The sequence below is a fragment of the Scyliorhinus torazame genome, chromosome 4 (assembly GCF_047496885.1).
Source record: "Scyliorhinus torazame isolate Kashiwa2021f chromosome 4, sScyTor2.1, whole genome shotgun sequence".
Lineage (NCBI taxonomy): Eukaryota > Metazoa > Chordata > Chondrichthyes > Carcharhiniformes > Scyliorhinidae > Scyliorhinus > Scyliorhinus torazame.
The window spans coordinates 172,497,595-172,512,676 of record NC_092710.1 but is presented as its reverse complement, the minus strand read 5'-3'; the positions used below and the strand labels follow the sequence as shown (position 1 = coordinate 172,512,676).

General features: G+C 54.0%; 1 protein-coding gene across 2 annotated transcripts in view; it reads right to left on the bottom strand.

The window, feature by feature from the left end:
- The window catches only part of ldah (lipid droplet associated hydrolase), a 521,342-nt gene that overhangs the window by 45,872 nt on the left and 460,388 nt on the right, over window positions 1-15,082 (bottom strand). The window contains exon 7 of one of the 2 annotated variants that reach the window (XM_072498871.1): window positions 6,687-7,642. The exons of the other annotated variant lie outside the window; for it this stretch is intronic. Coding sequence (XP_072354972.1) covers window positions 7,451-7,642 — 192 coding nt within the window. The 3' untranslated portion in view covers window positions 6,687-7,450. Of the gene's footprint in view, window positions 1-6,686; window positions 7,643-15,082 lie in introns of those variants that run through there. 2 annotated transcript variants of the gene reach the window in all.

Here is a 15,082-nt window from a genome sequence, read left to right as displayed (position 1 = left end):
ATTTCCGCGCCAGCTGGTGGGGCGGAAAATGGTCTGGTGCGGGCCTAGCCCCTCAAGGTTGGGGCTGGGCCCCCCAAGGTGCGGAGGATTCCGCACCTTTGGGGCGGCGCGATGCCCGACTGATTTGCGGCGTTTTTGGCGCCGGTCGGCGGACATCGCGCCGATACCGGAGAATTTCGTCCATGATTCTGGCAGTTGCTGTTTCAGGACTGTAGCCACCTGAGTTGGCCACTTCCCGACTTAAAATGGAGAACCGCAAAGGCTGAAGGGAAATTTAGCCAACACAGGAAACGACTAGCAAATACAGAAATCATGGGCGCGATTCTCCACTCCCACGCCGAAGTGGCCGCGCCGTCGTTAACGCCGCGAGGTTCATGACGGCGCGGAACGGCCCCGATCCCGACCGATTCAGGGCCCGAAAAAGGGCTAGGATCGTGGCCGCGAGAACCTCGGGGGGGGGCGTTCCACGAAGGCCGCGTTGTCACTATGCGACGCCCGAATGACGCACCGCTGCGTCATAAATTGCACGAACCGCGCACAGAGGACCCGGAGGAGAACTGAGGCGATGGCTGAACCCCGAAGAGCCGCACCGAGGTTCCGGGATACGGACCTGGACACCCTGGTGGATGAGGTGGAGCGGAGAAGGGACACCCTCTGCCCAAGACGTGGGCATCGCCAGCCATCCAGCGCGGTGAGGCGCGGCTGGCGGGAGGTGGGCACTGCAGTCAGTGCTGTGGGGCAGACCTCCCGGACGGGGGAGCAGTGCCGCAAGAAGCTGCACGACCTCACCCGGGCTGCCAGGGTAAGTGCCATGAGGGTGCCCCAGGCGCCCCCCCCCCCCCCGCCCCGGCACGGGGGGGGAAGTGGGGTTGGGGGGGGGGCGTTGGGAGTGTTGGGGGGGACTGGGGCATCAGGGGCGATGTTGGGGGGGTCAGGGGGTTTGGGGGGGGTCACGGTGCTCAACTATCTACTCTACCCACATGAGCCCCGGTACCCCCCTGGAGCGAACCCATGGCGTGCTGTCTCCTGAACTAGCAACAATGTTGTCAATATCTGCATGCCCTGATGATACCCACCTAATGGTGATGCTTTATCCAACCCCCCCCCCAGGACAAGACAGCGCACAACCAGCGGGAGCGCATGAGCACCGGAGGGGGTTCTCCGGTCCTGCACCCCCTAACCATTCACGAGCAGAGGGCCCTGGACCTCGCCTGGGATCCGCCACCCGGGAGATCGCGCCATGCCAGGTCAGAGGCGCAGAAGCAAGTGAGAGAACCCTGCATGTCCTCTCCACCCCCAACCCGTCATCGCCCCCTCACACTCTGGCCACTGCACCCCAGATCCCATCCCCCCTCACACTGTGCACCCACCACCACCATACACCCGGGCCCCCGTGTCTAACGAACCCCAAATCTGTTATGTTCCCCAGGGCCATCCGCCGAACCTTCAGGGACGTCTCGCCCAGGAAGCAGCGCAACGCCACCCACCGCAACTGCACCCAGGGACGCACGCCAGAGGTTGGCAGTTGGTCGGACAGGAGGGCAGACCTCACAGTCTGGGACACAGGACCAGGACGCTGAGACCTCCGGGACAGACATTTGTCAGGGGCACAGGGTGGACAGTCATGCCGAAGCCCACATCACGGCCACACACCCACTGGATCGAACTGGAGGTCAAGACGACATGGCCCGCATGGAGCTTGCGCCGGGCCATGAGGGGGACCAGTCCACACCAGACTTCTTGACGGATGATGACCTCGAGCTTGCGGCACTGCTGTCTCCCACACCGTTCACCATCGCAGAGACACTCACCTCGGTTGGGCATATAAGTGATTAGGCTCCGGGGTCACGGTCTGGTGCACACCCCACAGCCGAGCCGGTACAGCAGGTGGAGTTTAGAGCAGCCGAGGGGCTGGACGGTCGGAGGGCAGCCCAGGCCGAGCAACCAGCTGCCACCCAGACGGTTCCCGGGTTCCTGGATGGAATTGACCCACCCGGACAACCGATGCGTATGGACACCCAGGGACTGAGTAACGGGATGAGGGCCATCTTCCAGGACCTGCACACGCAGCTGGAGGAGTCTATCCGCCTCCAGGAGCAGGGAGTGGTGCCGCTCATCGCAGCCACCCAGGCCGACACCGCACGGGTGGCGTCCGCGGTGGAGGCAATGGGTGAAGGGGTTTCGGCCATGGGTCAGGTTCTGCAAGGCGTTGGGCTTCACGTGCACGCATCATCCATGGCCCAGGAGCGGGCTGCCCTCTCACAGAGCCAACACGACATTGCCGCCGCTCTCCGGGCCCTGGCTGAGTCTCACCATGCCATGGCCCAGTCCCAGCAAGCGATGGCTCAGTCCCAGTAGTCAGTCACGGAGAGCATAGACCGCCTGGCACACGTGATGGATGGCGTCGCGCACTCACAGGTTGAGATAGCACAGACCTTGGCAGGAATGTGGCACTCCCTGGGCCCCGTCTCGGCGAACATTCGGACCGTGGTCAATACCGCTGCAGGCCTCAAGGACTGGCAGTGCCAGGTGTCAGGGGTGCGACGGGGCATGTCTCCGAGCGCATCTCCGCCCCACAGTGAGGCCGGGGGCCACCGGGCTCCCCGAGGGAGGAGGAGGTTCTGGGGCACGTCCCAGTAGCTCCACCAAGGGACGTCCCAGTACACTCGGCCTCCCCTCGTTCCGTCCCTGGCGCATGTGGTGGGGAGCGGGCAGGTCAGGGTGGCACCACGCCATCCAGCACGCCCGCAGAGCAGCCTGGCCCATCGAAGCCGGGCCGCCCCAGGAAACGTGTGCCGAAGGGGAGCCATGTCGAAGGGCGTGATTCACAGCAGTCCGCCTCCACTCCTGCTGTACCATCTGGGAACACACCTAGACGTAGTGGTAGGGCCCGTAAGGCAAAGTCGCTAGGCACATAAGAAGTTGGCACGGGTGCAGGGCACAGTCTAGTTGTAGTGGGTAGGGCACCTATGTTCACCACACGAATAAACGCACCGTTAAATTTGACTTGTCAGACTTGTGTGCTATGTCCGGTGCCAGGGGGCTTGGGGGGTGCCTGATTGGCGTTGTGGTATACAAGCCGTTCAAGGTCTGAACCGGATGTGGTGACCCTTTCCCCCCCCCCCCCACGCCCCCCCCCCCCCTCATAATCGGACACCGTTGTCCTCGGTACACCAACGCCAGCCACCCCACACGGGCATGTGTTGAAATGTCCGTCACGAAGGCTGTGACCACCGGGGTGGATGGTTCAGCTATAGCCATGAGTCAGACCTTGGCTGGTGAATCTGAGCTCACAGCTCATCGCAGAGCGGGCTGTCATCATTCAACATGGCACTGATCACACCCGCTTACACAATCATCAATGTTGTGCAATCCCGTAGTGCCGTAGTGGTAATGTGATGTGGAATTGGTGCCGTGAACGCGGTGCGGGGGTGCGGAGGTGGTGGGCGCTGTGTGGTGCCGGTGTACAGGAGTGACGGTGCAAGTGGCCTGGAAGGAACCGGTAGCGTAAAAGTTTAGGGCCACCGTCGCCTTGACGGAGGCTGGTATCGCGTGTCCTCCTCACATTCCACGTGGTGCGAGGTGCGCCACGAGGTGGCGTATATGTGCGACCGTCTCCCTGCTGAACCGTAGTCTCCTCCTGCATGTGATGTCTGGTAGGGCCTCGAACGATATTCTGTCACGGTACACCCTCGGCCTTGCTGGACGCCTGTGGCGCCCTGGCACCACCATCAGTGGATCCTCCTGTTCCACCTGCTCCTCCTCCTCCTCCTGCTCCCCCCCCCCCAAGCACTTCCTCTGCATTTCTCGCCATCTGGCGGTCAATGTTCCCCTCGGCATCCCCCTGTACATTCGGGTCCTGAGCGCCTGCGGCCTGCGTGTCGACGACGGGCCACTCCGCGGCCATCCCCTCTGCTGCACCGGCGACCGCTGCATCTGCAACCACTGTGGGCCGTCCGACTCTACGCTGCCGGATGGCAAACTCCAGAACTGCAGCTCCAACCACGGCAGTGAACATCGCTGTCTGGTTGGCATACATGGTGACCTGCAGGAGGGTGGTGGGGGGCAGAGAAACGACATGTTACACGGAGGTTCTTCCACACCTTGTCAGCCAGGCTACATGGGATACCTGCACATGGTCGCACTGCAGACACGCAGCCAGCCTAACACCTGGTCACTGTCTGCGCCCAACGGTCAGTTCACACCGCACTGCTCACCAGTGTGCCACTCGCCTGTGTCCATCAGCCACACGACAACCTGTGGCCGTGTCCTCGTCACTGTCCTGCCATATCAGGGCGGCTGACATGTGGCATCCGCGGATGGACGACACCCTCCACACTCTCCCTCACCCCCCTCCCACCTGCACACTCTCCCTTACCCCTCTCCCACCTGCACACTCTCCCGCACCCCCCTCCCACCTGCACACTCTCCCTCACCCCCCCACCTGCACACTCTCCCTCATCCCCCTCCCACCTGCACACTCTCCCTCATCCCCCTCCCACCTGCACACTCTCCCTCATCCCCCTCCCACCTGCACACTCTCCCGCACCCCCCTCCCACCTGCACACTCTCCCTTACCCCTCTCCCACCTGCACACTCTCCCTTACCCCTCTCCCACCTGCACACTCTCCCGCACCCCCCTCCCACCTGCACACTCTCCCTTACCCCTCTCCCACCTGCACACTCTCCCGCACCCCCCTCCCACCTGCACACTCTCCCTCACCCCCCCACCTGCACACTCTCCCTCACCCCCCTCCCACCTGCACACTCTCCCTCACCCCCCCTCCCACCTGCACACTCTCCCTCACCCCCTCCCACCTGCACACTCTCCCTCACCCCCCCCCCCCACCTGCACACTCTCCCACACCCCCCTCCCACATGCACACTCTCCCGCACACTCTCCCGCACCCCCCCCACCTGCACACTCTCCCTCACCCCACCTGTACACTCTCCCTCACCCCCCTCCCACCTGCACACTCTCCCCCACCCCCCTCCCACCTGCACACTCTCCCGCATCCCCCCATCTGCACACTCTCCCTCACCCCCTCCCACCTGCACACTCTCCCTCACCCCACCTGTACACTCTGCCTCACCCCCCTCCCACCTGCACACTCTCCCCCACCCCCCTCCCACCTGCACACTCTCCCGCATCCCCCCATCTGCACACTCTCCCTCACCCCCTCCCACCTGCACACTCTCCCTCACCCCCCCATCTGCACACTCTCCCTCAGCCCCCCACCTGCACACTCTCCCTCACCCCCTCCCACCTGCACACTCTCCCTCACCCCACTCCCACGTGCACACTCTCCCTCAACCCCTCCCACCTGCACACTCTCCCTCACCCCTCCCACCTGCACACTCCCCCCCACCTGCACACTCTCCCACACCCACCCCCCACCTGCACACTCTCCCGCACCCCCCCCCCCCCCTTTGGCCGCAGCCTTCTCAGGGAAGCCGTCCCGGTCTCTGGGCGCTGCGCTACAGTCCGCTCACCTCCTTCCTGCTCAGCGCCAGCCAGCACGACTGGCTGACGACTTTAAATTGCAGGTGTGAATGGCGACGGCGTGAACTGGGGTCACGCCGTCAGGACTTCGGCCCATCTGTGCCTGAGAATAGCAGGGGTGCCGGAGAATCGCCGTTTTGGGTGTCTCGGGCGATTCTCCGGCCTGCGGCCCGCGAAACTCGACCGTGCTGTTCCCGCCGCTTAGGAGAATCGCGGAAGGGCGTCGGACCGGCGTCGCGGGAAATATTGGCGGCCCAGGCGATTCTCCCAACCGGCGTGGGAGTGGAGAATCGCGCCCCATGTGTATTGAAACCTGTAAGAAACCAGACAGCACTGAAACCAGCAGCCATCTGCATAGTAATGAGCAATTCCAAGGCACAATTGCAACAGTTAAGGTGAATAAAGCCAAGCCAGATTCTTCGGCGCCAGCAGGAGCCAAGACAAAGGAAGGCCAACGGACATTTAGGGACCGCCCAGCGATCAGGGAACAACTCCAGTATTGGAGAAATCGATCTAAGTGATCGGAACGCAGTCCAATCACTTGGAACCAGGTACGGGGTCCGCCCCGAAGGGCGGGAAGCCCCTGGGGACTATAAAGTAAAGCCCCCAAGTTCAAATTGTCCTTCTTTGGCAGGGTCACTCAGCAGCTTGAACCAACCCTTGACAGTGACCTGCCTCGCTGCCGCCAACCAAGTAAGTCTCAAGTCAACGCTCGCTACGAGGCGCTCCTAGCTACCAGTCCATACCAGCTTTTGAACCCTGCAGACTCAGGACCTGAACAAAAGGCCATTTGTTCCCCTGACCTGGTGGGTCAGTCCGAAGCTAAGTAAAGGCCTTTTAGTGATAGGAATAGCCTAGAAAGTAGAGTTTATGCATGAGTAGTGATTTACTGTGTATAATAAATGTGTTTTGATTTGAGTCTTACTAATTGGTGTGTTGAGTTACTGATCAGTTCTTGAACTTGAACCTCATGGCGGTATCATAAAGATACCTGGCGACTCGCGAGAAAAGGTTAAACAAACAGAGCAAATTACGAATTAAGAGCCAACCAAAAGTTAGCAACAGGACCAAATACTTAAGAGGAGGCCCAAAAGGAGTCTTGCTGCCTGCCTCATTGACTATAAAGAGTAGGAATGAATAATGTATAATGTTAGGCCCAAAATACAAAATCAAATAAAGTTGCTATGTCAAAAATTACTTCATTTATTTGTAGCTTTGGTGAATTTCTATATTTGCTCTTCCATAAACACATTTCGTTGTAGCTATAATCAAAGACAATAGCTAAGTTCTACTTTATGAAGTGTAGCTGCTCCAGGAGAAAATAAATCCTTATCAATATCATAGCTGCAGTGTTTTATTTGAAACAAATGTCAGCGCCTGCAATAAACTCCAGACAAATTACACAATGTTTCCTACTAGTGGAAGTAGCTTAGTGGCTAATTTGGTCTTGACAGGTTTCTGGTCAGGTGAGATCTGATGAATGTGAATGCAAGATGATTTCAAAACATATTGTAATATTTTCCCTTGCTGGTGTTTGGCAGGGATCTGGAAGAGTTCCATCCATGCTTTTCAACAAACCCGCAATGCTCGTTTGATTGAAAACTAAATCTAACCTAATGAACTACAAGTAGACTGAACACCAACAATTATAAGTCCATAAAAATAACCTGATATAAAACAGATTTCCTTGCATAGAGACTGCATGTAGATCTAAAATTTACAGCAATCACAAATATTTTGAAAGCTGTAACCAAGTAGTCATTCTAGAAAACTATTTTCCAAGCCCTGTCTGGGAGATATATCTGAAGTTTATTTTATTTTTGTTTAAATAAGCTAGCCTTTGTTCAAGTCTAAAACACATCAGACTTACAAGAGTATGTAATGTGTCATATATTAGATCATTTAAAAAGCATTTATATTTTACTTTATACACATGCTATGGCTCTATTACAATTTTGCTAGATCTGTACATAACCAGTCTATCAGCATTTCAGCCATTTCTCTATTGGCATCCAAAACAAAGGCATGACGAATTCCTTTTTGGCAGAGATGAATGATCCCATCAGGAAAGCTTCTCTTCATATCTTCATAATACTTGATTGGGCACCAGTGATCATTAGATCCATAGTAAAAGATAAGCTAAAATAGAGACACAACGGCAGACCTTCAGGAAAGATTTGCTTACCAAATACAGTGTTACATGACATTTCACATCGACCCGTGAGATACATAAATACCATTTAAGGCCAACATTCATGATAGGATATTGCTATAACCCGCACGGGTCTTATGGGGTAGGGATGGTTAACTGCCCTATGGAGCTTGCAAAGTATGAGCTCCCCCGATAAGAGTGCAAGGGACCCTTAATAATACTTGGCTTTGTCACCAACTAGAGAAGACCCGGTAGGGATCTACTGGAGCTGTAAATAATAGTTAATGTTAAATAAAGTAAGATTTGTTTCGACCTACACAGGTATGGACTCTTTGCTTCCCTTACAAAAGATATATACAGGAAAAGTGTGCGATTTTTAATCTGCTGGCACCACAAGATACAAGTAAACTGGTGACTTTTGAAAGTCAGAATTACCAAAATCAGTTTCAAAAAGCACCACATCTTTATATATCTGTATTTGGTACATTATTTTCTTCAGTTTTACATTGGTGATCTGCAAATTATTTTACTATTTTGGCTTTAGTAAAGGTTATGGATGTACTTTCAATACTTTCATTCCATATGAAGACTGGAAACTTCACATGTATAATTGTAGAGAAAATAAGCTGAAAAGAATGATTTACAGCATGCGCTGTTTGAAATTGAGCTTGGAAATTTCTGTTCACTGAAGAAAACATTGAGTAGTTTGGTTCAAGAAATTCCGATTAGAAAAAGTCTGAAGAATCTTATAAATTTCCAAAAAGCTTTGTAGAATATTTAAAAGACTTTCGTTACAGAAATCAGGGCATCATAATCAACAGAAAAATACAATTTGAAAGCTGTAATTATGAAGAATTTAATCAAGTTACACTTGATAAAAGTTCCTATTTTTCACATGAAGGGTGCGATTCATCCATCCTGCAGTGCCAGGGTGCCCGGCTCCCAGGTTGGCATTGCCAAGGGTCAAGGTCTGAGGGTGGCCATGACCATGAAAGGGAGAGTGGGAGGGGGTTATGAAGGGTGGGGAGGTCAATGGGGGGGGGGGGTATGGAGGAGTTCCATAAAGGTTGAGGGGTGAAAGCGGGTGTCCTGAAAGTGGGGGCCCTCACTTGGGGGGTTGGTAATGCCGATGTCTGCAGGGGGTAGAACTGCCCATGGCGGGGGGTGTGGGGGACTCTCAAGCTCACTTTCAAAATGGCGCCCCGATCTCTGAACAGCCAGTCTCGCCGGTGAGTTCATCACTCTGGCAGTGCCAACCGGGCATAGGGTGCCCAGGTGCCAGGGGAGTGCCAAGGTACTGCCCTGCCTCTGATCACCGGGGGACTCCAATGGCCTCTGATTGGCACCCAGTTGAGGCCTACCCATGCGGCCGGTGACTCGCGGGTGTGGGAAAATGCGAGGGCCTGATCCAGATCTTGCCAGGCACCGCTAATCGGGTGACTCGAGCAAGGTTTCACACCTGGCACAAAGCCTGATTTGGGCCTCCCTGCAATACACCCAGCATGCCCAGATCCTGCCGGGCGCAACGCGGAGGGAAACTGCAGTTGGTTTATAAAATTGAATGTGGGTATTCAACAAAGTATAATCAAAGTAACTTGACACTTCAATTGTTGAATGATATAGTTTCCAAAGACTCTTTTTGACAGTATTCAAAATAATATACTATGACCTAAATTTTAAAAAATCTATGACTATAGCTGTTACAGGAACAAGTGACCAAAATTTCAGAGCTCACAGCACGTCCAGATGGCCGGGTACCTGGCCACGATATGACTTAGAATAGCGTCAGAACACATCACTGGGCAAGGCTTGGAGTTATGATATTTCAGCCATGATATTACTTTTGGACACATAGAAGACAGTCTTGGGACAAGTCCCTATTTGAAAAGAGCTTTAGCTGATTTGCAGTTCACTTTTAATCCACAAACCTGAATTTGGCACGTGGGCACTGTTGCAGATAGGGAGCAATGAAATGTAGATTTATAGGAGCTAACACAACATTTGAATTTTTAGTTTAAATGAGGCCAAATATTAATGAAATTATATTTTAATATTTGTTAAGTACAATTTCCTCGGGAGGCACGGTGGTGCAGTGGTTAGCCCTGCTGCTTCACGGCGCTGAGGACCCGGTTTCGATCCTGGCCCCGGGTCACTGCCCGTGTGGAGTTTGCACATTCTCCCTGTGTCTGTGTGGGTCTCACCCGCACAATCCAAAGATGTGCAGGGTAGGTGGATTGGCCACGCTAAATTGCCCCTTAATTGGAAAAAAAGAATTGGGTATTTCAAATTTAAAAAAAAGTTAATTTCCCAAAATATTTTGTTTACTAAAGTATACTTAGCAGGTTGAAATGTTATCTTAAATCAGTGTACAAAAGGGGGAATTCTGGTGGCAGCATGTAGAAGGGAAGTTGCATGTTGGGTTGCTCCTGCTTGAGGCGTGCTTTTAGGATTTTTAAAGTCCGGTTCTGGGGGCAATTTGTGAATGTTTGAATGAAGGAAGATACAAGAAGACAAAGGATGTCGAAAGGATTAAGAAAAACAGCCGTGAAGAAGGGAGGGAGTGACTGTTCACCGTCGAGGGAGGGGGCTAGCCTGGGAGCTAGCAAGATTGCGGAGGCTGGGCTGTTGGGTGGGGCCGCACTGTTCACAGCAGAGGGGATGACTGAGATGATGTCTTTGGAGCTGGAGAAGCAGTTTTCCTGGCGGCGTTGAGGACGGAGATGGCGGTGGCTTTGAAGACGTTGGTGGAGGAGGCAGTTGCCCCGGTGAGAGTAGCTGTGGCGAAGACATCCGCCAAGGTGAGGGAGCAGAGCGAGAAGATGAAGGGAGTGGAGGAGGCCATGTCGCAGCACAGCGATCAGCTCACCTCGATGGGGATGAGCTGCAGCGGGTGGTAGAGGCCAATAAGGGGCTTCGAGCAAAGCTGGAGGACCTGGAGAATCGCTCGAGGCAGCAAAATCTGAGGATTGTGGACATGCCCAAGGGGCTGGAGGGCTCGAGGCTAACGGAGTACTTCGCCAAGATGTTGGCGTAATTGGTGGGGGAGGGTGAGGAGCCCTCACGGTATGAACTGGACCGAGCCCATCGGTCGCTGAGGCTGAAGCCAAAGTTAAATGAGCCGCCAAGGGCAGTGATCATCTGCTTACAAAAGTACCACATGAAGGAGAAGGTGCTGAACTGGGTGAGGCAGAAGCGGGAGGTGCAGTGGGCTGGTGCTGGAATTCGCATATACCAGGACTTGACGGTGGAGCTGGCAAAGAGGCAAGCGGCTTTCGGCCGAGTTAAGGCGGCATTATACAACAGCGGGGTGCGATTTGGTGTGGTGTATCCAGCAAAGCCGAAAGTGGCCTACAACGCCAGAGATTTCTACTTCGAGACGGTGGAGAGTTCGTGAAGGCAGAAGGCTTGGGACAGAAGTGAAGACTGGAACTGAAGAGGGGTTGTGGACGGCGAATGGGGAGTTGGGAGAGTGTATAAATGTTTTAAATGTTTTGTTTTTTGATCTCCCTTGTTCTCTATTTACTTTACACTACTATAGAGTTTAAGTTTTTTTGATTGTCATTCTATGTTGCTACGGTTTTATGTTATTTTATTGAGATGTTTGGGTTTGGTTGATTTTTCCTGGGAGGAGAGGGAGGGAGGGGAAGCATTGGGTGGGGGCCCCCGCGCTAGCTAACAAGTTGGCAAGTGAACGGAGGTGAGGTGGGGGAGGGGCTTGGGACATTGGAGCCTGGCGAGCAGGTTTCGATGAGCCGAAAAGGGGGGGGGGGGGGGGGGATCGATACTGGGTGAGGGTTTTTCGAGAGGAAGTGCAGGGGGGGATTCTGGGAGGGGGAGTGGATTCGATGTTAACAATGGATAGAGGCAGGTCAGGCTCATGGGCAGGGCCCGGTGATACAATGATGGTGGATAAGATGGGTGAGGGGGTGAGTCCCCCCCGGTTAGGATGGTTATGTGGAAGGTGAGGAGGTTGGGTGGCCCAATCAAGAGATCAAGGGTGCTGAAAGGTTTGAAGGCTGATGTGGCGATGCTGCAGGAGACTCACTTGAGGATAAAGGAGCAGGTGAGCCTTAGGAAGGGCTGGGTCAGCCAGGTGTTTCATTCTGGATTTGATAGTAGGGCTCGAGGGGTAGCGATCCTGGTTAGCAAAAGAGTATGGTTCCAGATGGAGAAAGTGGTTGCAGACCAGGGAGGCAGGTATGTGATAGTGACAGGGACATTGGAGGGGAGGCTGGTGCTGCTGGTTTAGCTCAGTGGGCTAGACAGCTGGTTTGTGATGCAGAACAAGGCCAGCAGCGCGGGTTCAATTTCCGTATCAGCTATCCCGAACAGGCGCTGGAATGTGGCATCTAGGGGCTTTTCATAGTAACTTCATACTTGTGACAATAAAAGGTTATTATTTTTTTTATTATGTATGGTCTCAGGATTGATGATGTAGAATTTGTGAAGAAGGTATGTGAGGCCATCCCGATTTGAATTCACACGAGTTGATGGGGACTGGAACTTGATGCAGGAGCCGAGATTGGACAGGTCGCATCACGGTGGGGTGAATGCATTGGCTGGACTAATGGCGGAAACCCTTGGAGGTGTCTGCACCCGGGGGAGCGGGAGTACTCGTTTTTTCTCCTTGGTCCACAAGGTTTATTCACAAATTGACTTTTTTGTGGTAGGGAAGGCACTGTTGGCTGCAGTTAAGGAGTCGGAATACTCGGCAATTGCGATGTTGGATTATGCGCCGCATTGGGTGGATATGCTGTTGGAGAGGGAGGCAATGCAGAGGCCGGGGTGGAGATTAAATGTGGGGCTGCTGGGGGACCGAGGTTTCGGTGATAAGATTGGGAAAGTAATCGAGGAATATGTGGGGTTCAATTGTACGGGGGAAGTTGCACAGGCGGTGGTATGGGAAGCTCTAAAGGTGGTGGTGAGGGGGGAGGTGAACTTGTTTAAAGCAAAGGTGGATAAGGAGAGGATGGAGCGTCAAAGGGTAATAGCTGAGATGTTGGAGGTAGGCAGGAGTTATGCAGAAGATGGAGATCCAGCGAAATTGGAAAAGAGGAAGGAGTTATAGGCGAGTTTTGACCGGCTGTCCACAAGGAAGGTGGTGCACCAATTGAGGCAGGCAAGGGGAGCGGTTTACGAATATGGAGAGCTGGCCTCCATGTTGGCAGGCCAGCTTCGGAGCGAGGCAGCAGCGAAGGAAATTGTTCAAGTGCAGGATAGGGCAGGGAAGTTGGTGGCAGCTCTAGATCATATTAATATGGTTTTTGAGGAGTTTTACGAGAGATTGTATAGGTCAGAGCCACCTGGGGAGGATCGAGAGATGCAGGAATGCCTGGATGGTTTGGAATACCCAAAGTTGTGGGAGGGGGACAAGGCCATATTGGAGGGGGTGATAGCGGAGCAGGAGATATAAGATGCGATTGGGAGTATGCAGTTGGGGAAGGTAACAGGACCAGATGGGTTCCCGGTGGAGTAGTACAAGAAATTTAAAGATAAGTTGGCGCCGCTGATGGTGGAGATGTTTGAGGAGGCGATAGGGAAGGGGGTGTTGCCACAGACTTTGGGGCAGGCATCGATCTCCCTGTTGCTCAAGAAGGATAAGGATCCGACAGAATGCGGGTCGCATAGGCCCATATCACTTTCGAATGTGGACGCAAAGGTATTGGCGAGTAGGTTGGAGGTGTGTCCCCCGAAGGTGATAGCGGAAGATCAGACCGGGTTTGTGAAGGGGAGGCAGCTCTTTTCGAACATTAGGAGGGTATTGAATGTGGTTATGGGACTGGGGGGGAGGGAGACAGAGGTGGTTGTGGCATTAGATGCCAAGAAGGCATTTGACCGAGTAGAGTGGGAGTATTTAATGGCAGTCCTGGAGCGGTTTGGGATTGGGTCACGATTTGTAGATTGGGTAAGGCTGCTGTACAGGGAACTGAGGGCGAGTGTCCGCACGAATAACATGAATTTGGGGTACTTTGCTCTGCACCGGGGGACCAGGCAGGGATGTCCTATGTCCCCCACTGTTGCTCGCGCTTGCGATTGAGCCGTTGGTGATCACTTTGAGGAGTTTGGAGGTGTGGAAAGGGATAGTGCGGGGGAGGGGGGTGGGAGCATAGGGTATCTTTGTATGTGGACGACTTGCTGTTGTATGTATTGGAACTGAGTGGGTCGATGGGGGCCATATTGGAGCTGTTTCGTGTATTTGGGTCTTTTTCAGGATTTAAACTTACCCAGGGTGGGGGTAGGGGCGGGGGGCTACCATTCCATAGGGCGGGGACTCACTTTAGATATCTGGGGGGTGCAAGTGGCACGGGATTGGGGGGGGCTGTGTAGGTATAACATTGCTAGTTTGGTGGGGAGGGTGAAAGCGGATCCGACAAGATGGGCTGGCCTCCCTCTGTCACTGGCAGGCCGGTTAAAATCAACGTGTTGCCATGATTTTTGTTCATTTTTCAGTACCTGCCGATCTTTCTGCCAAAGGCATTTTTCGAGGAGGTTGAAAAGATGAAAACCTCGTTTATATGGGGGGGGGGGGGGTTGTTAGGATTAGGTAGGTGCTGTTGCAGAGAGGACGACAGTCAGGGGGGGTTGGGTCTTCCGAATTTACTATATTATTATTGGGCGGCGAATGCGGAGAAGGTGAGGAGCTGGGTTAGAGGGGGGACTCCCAGTGAGTGAGAATGTAGGAGAGTCTGTGCAGGAGGTCGGGGCTGAGGGCGTTGGCAACAGCGCCGCTCCCGATGTCCCCGGGAAATACTCATGGAATCCGGTAGTAGTAGAGATGGTGAAAATCTGGGGGCAGTTGTGCAGCACTTTAGGCTGGGGGGGCGGGGTCACGGGAAAACACGATACGGGGGATCACAGATTTGAGCCAGGGAAGTGGGATGGGAGTTTGTTGGGATGGGAAGAGAAGGGAGTCAGGGCACTAAAGGATTTGTTTCTGGGGGGCCGGTTTGCAAGACTGAAGGAGCTGGAGGAGACATATGGATTGGGCAGGGGGAAATGTTTAGGTATATGCAGGTCCAAGATTTTGTTAAGAAGGAGACACAGAGCTTTCCAGTGATGCCGGCCTCCACACTGTTGGTGGAGGTGCTGACGACAGGAGGAATGGAGAAGGGGGTGGTGTCGGTGATTTATGGGGTGATCCTGGGAGAATAGAAGGCACTGCTGGAGCAGATTAAGACAACGTTGGAGGAAGAGTTGGGAGAGCATGGAGAAGGGGTTGTGGTGTGATGTGCTCCGGAACGTGAATGCCTCAACTTCTTGCGAGAGGTTGGGGCTGATACAGCTGAAGGTGGTGTATAGGGCATACCTCACAAAGGCGAGGATGAGCCAACTCTTTGAGGGGGTAGAGGATGTTTGTGAGCGTTGTGGGGGGGGGGGGGCGCAAACCATGTTCCCATGTTTTGGTCCTGTCCAAAGCTGGAAGGGTA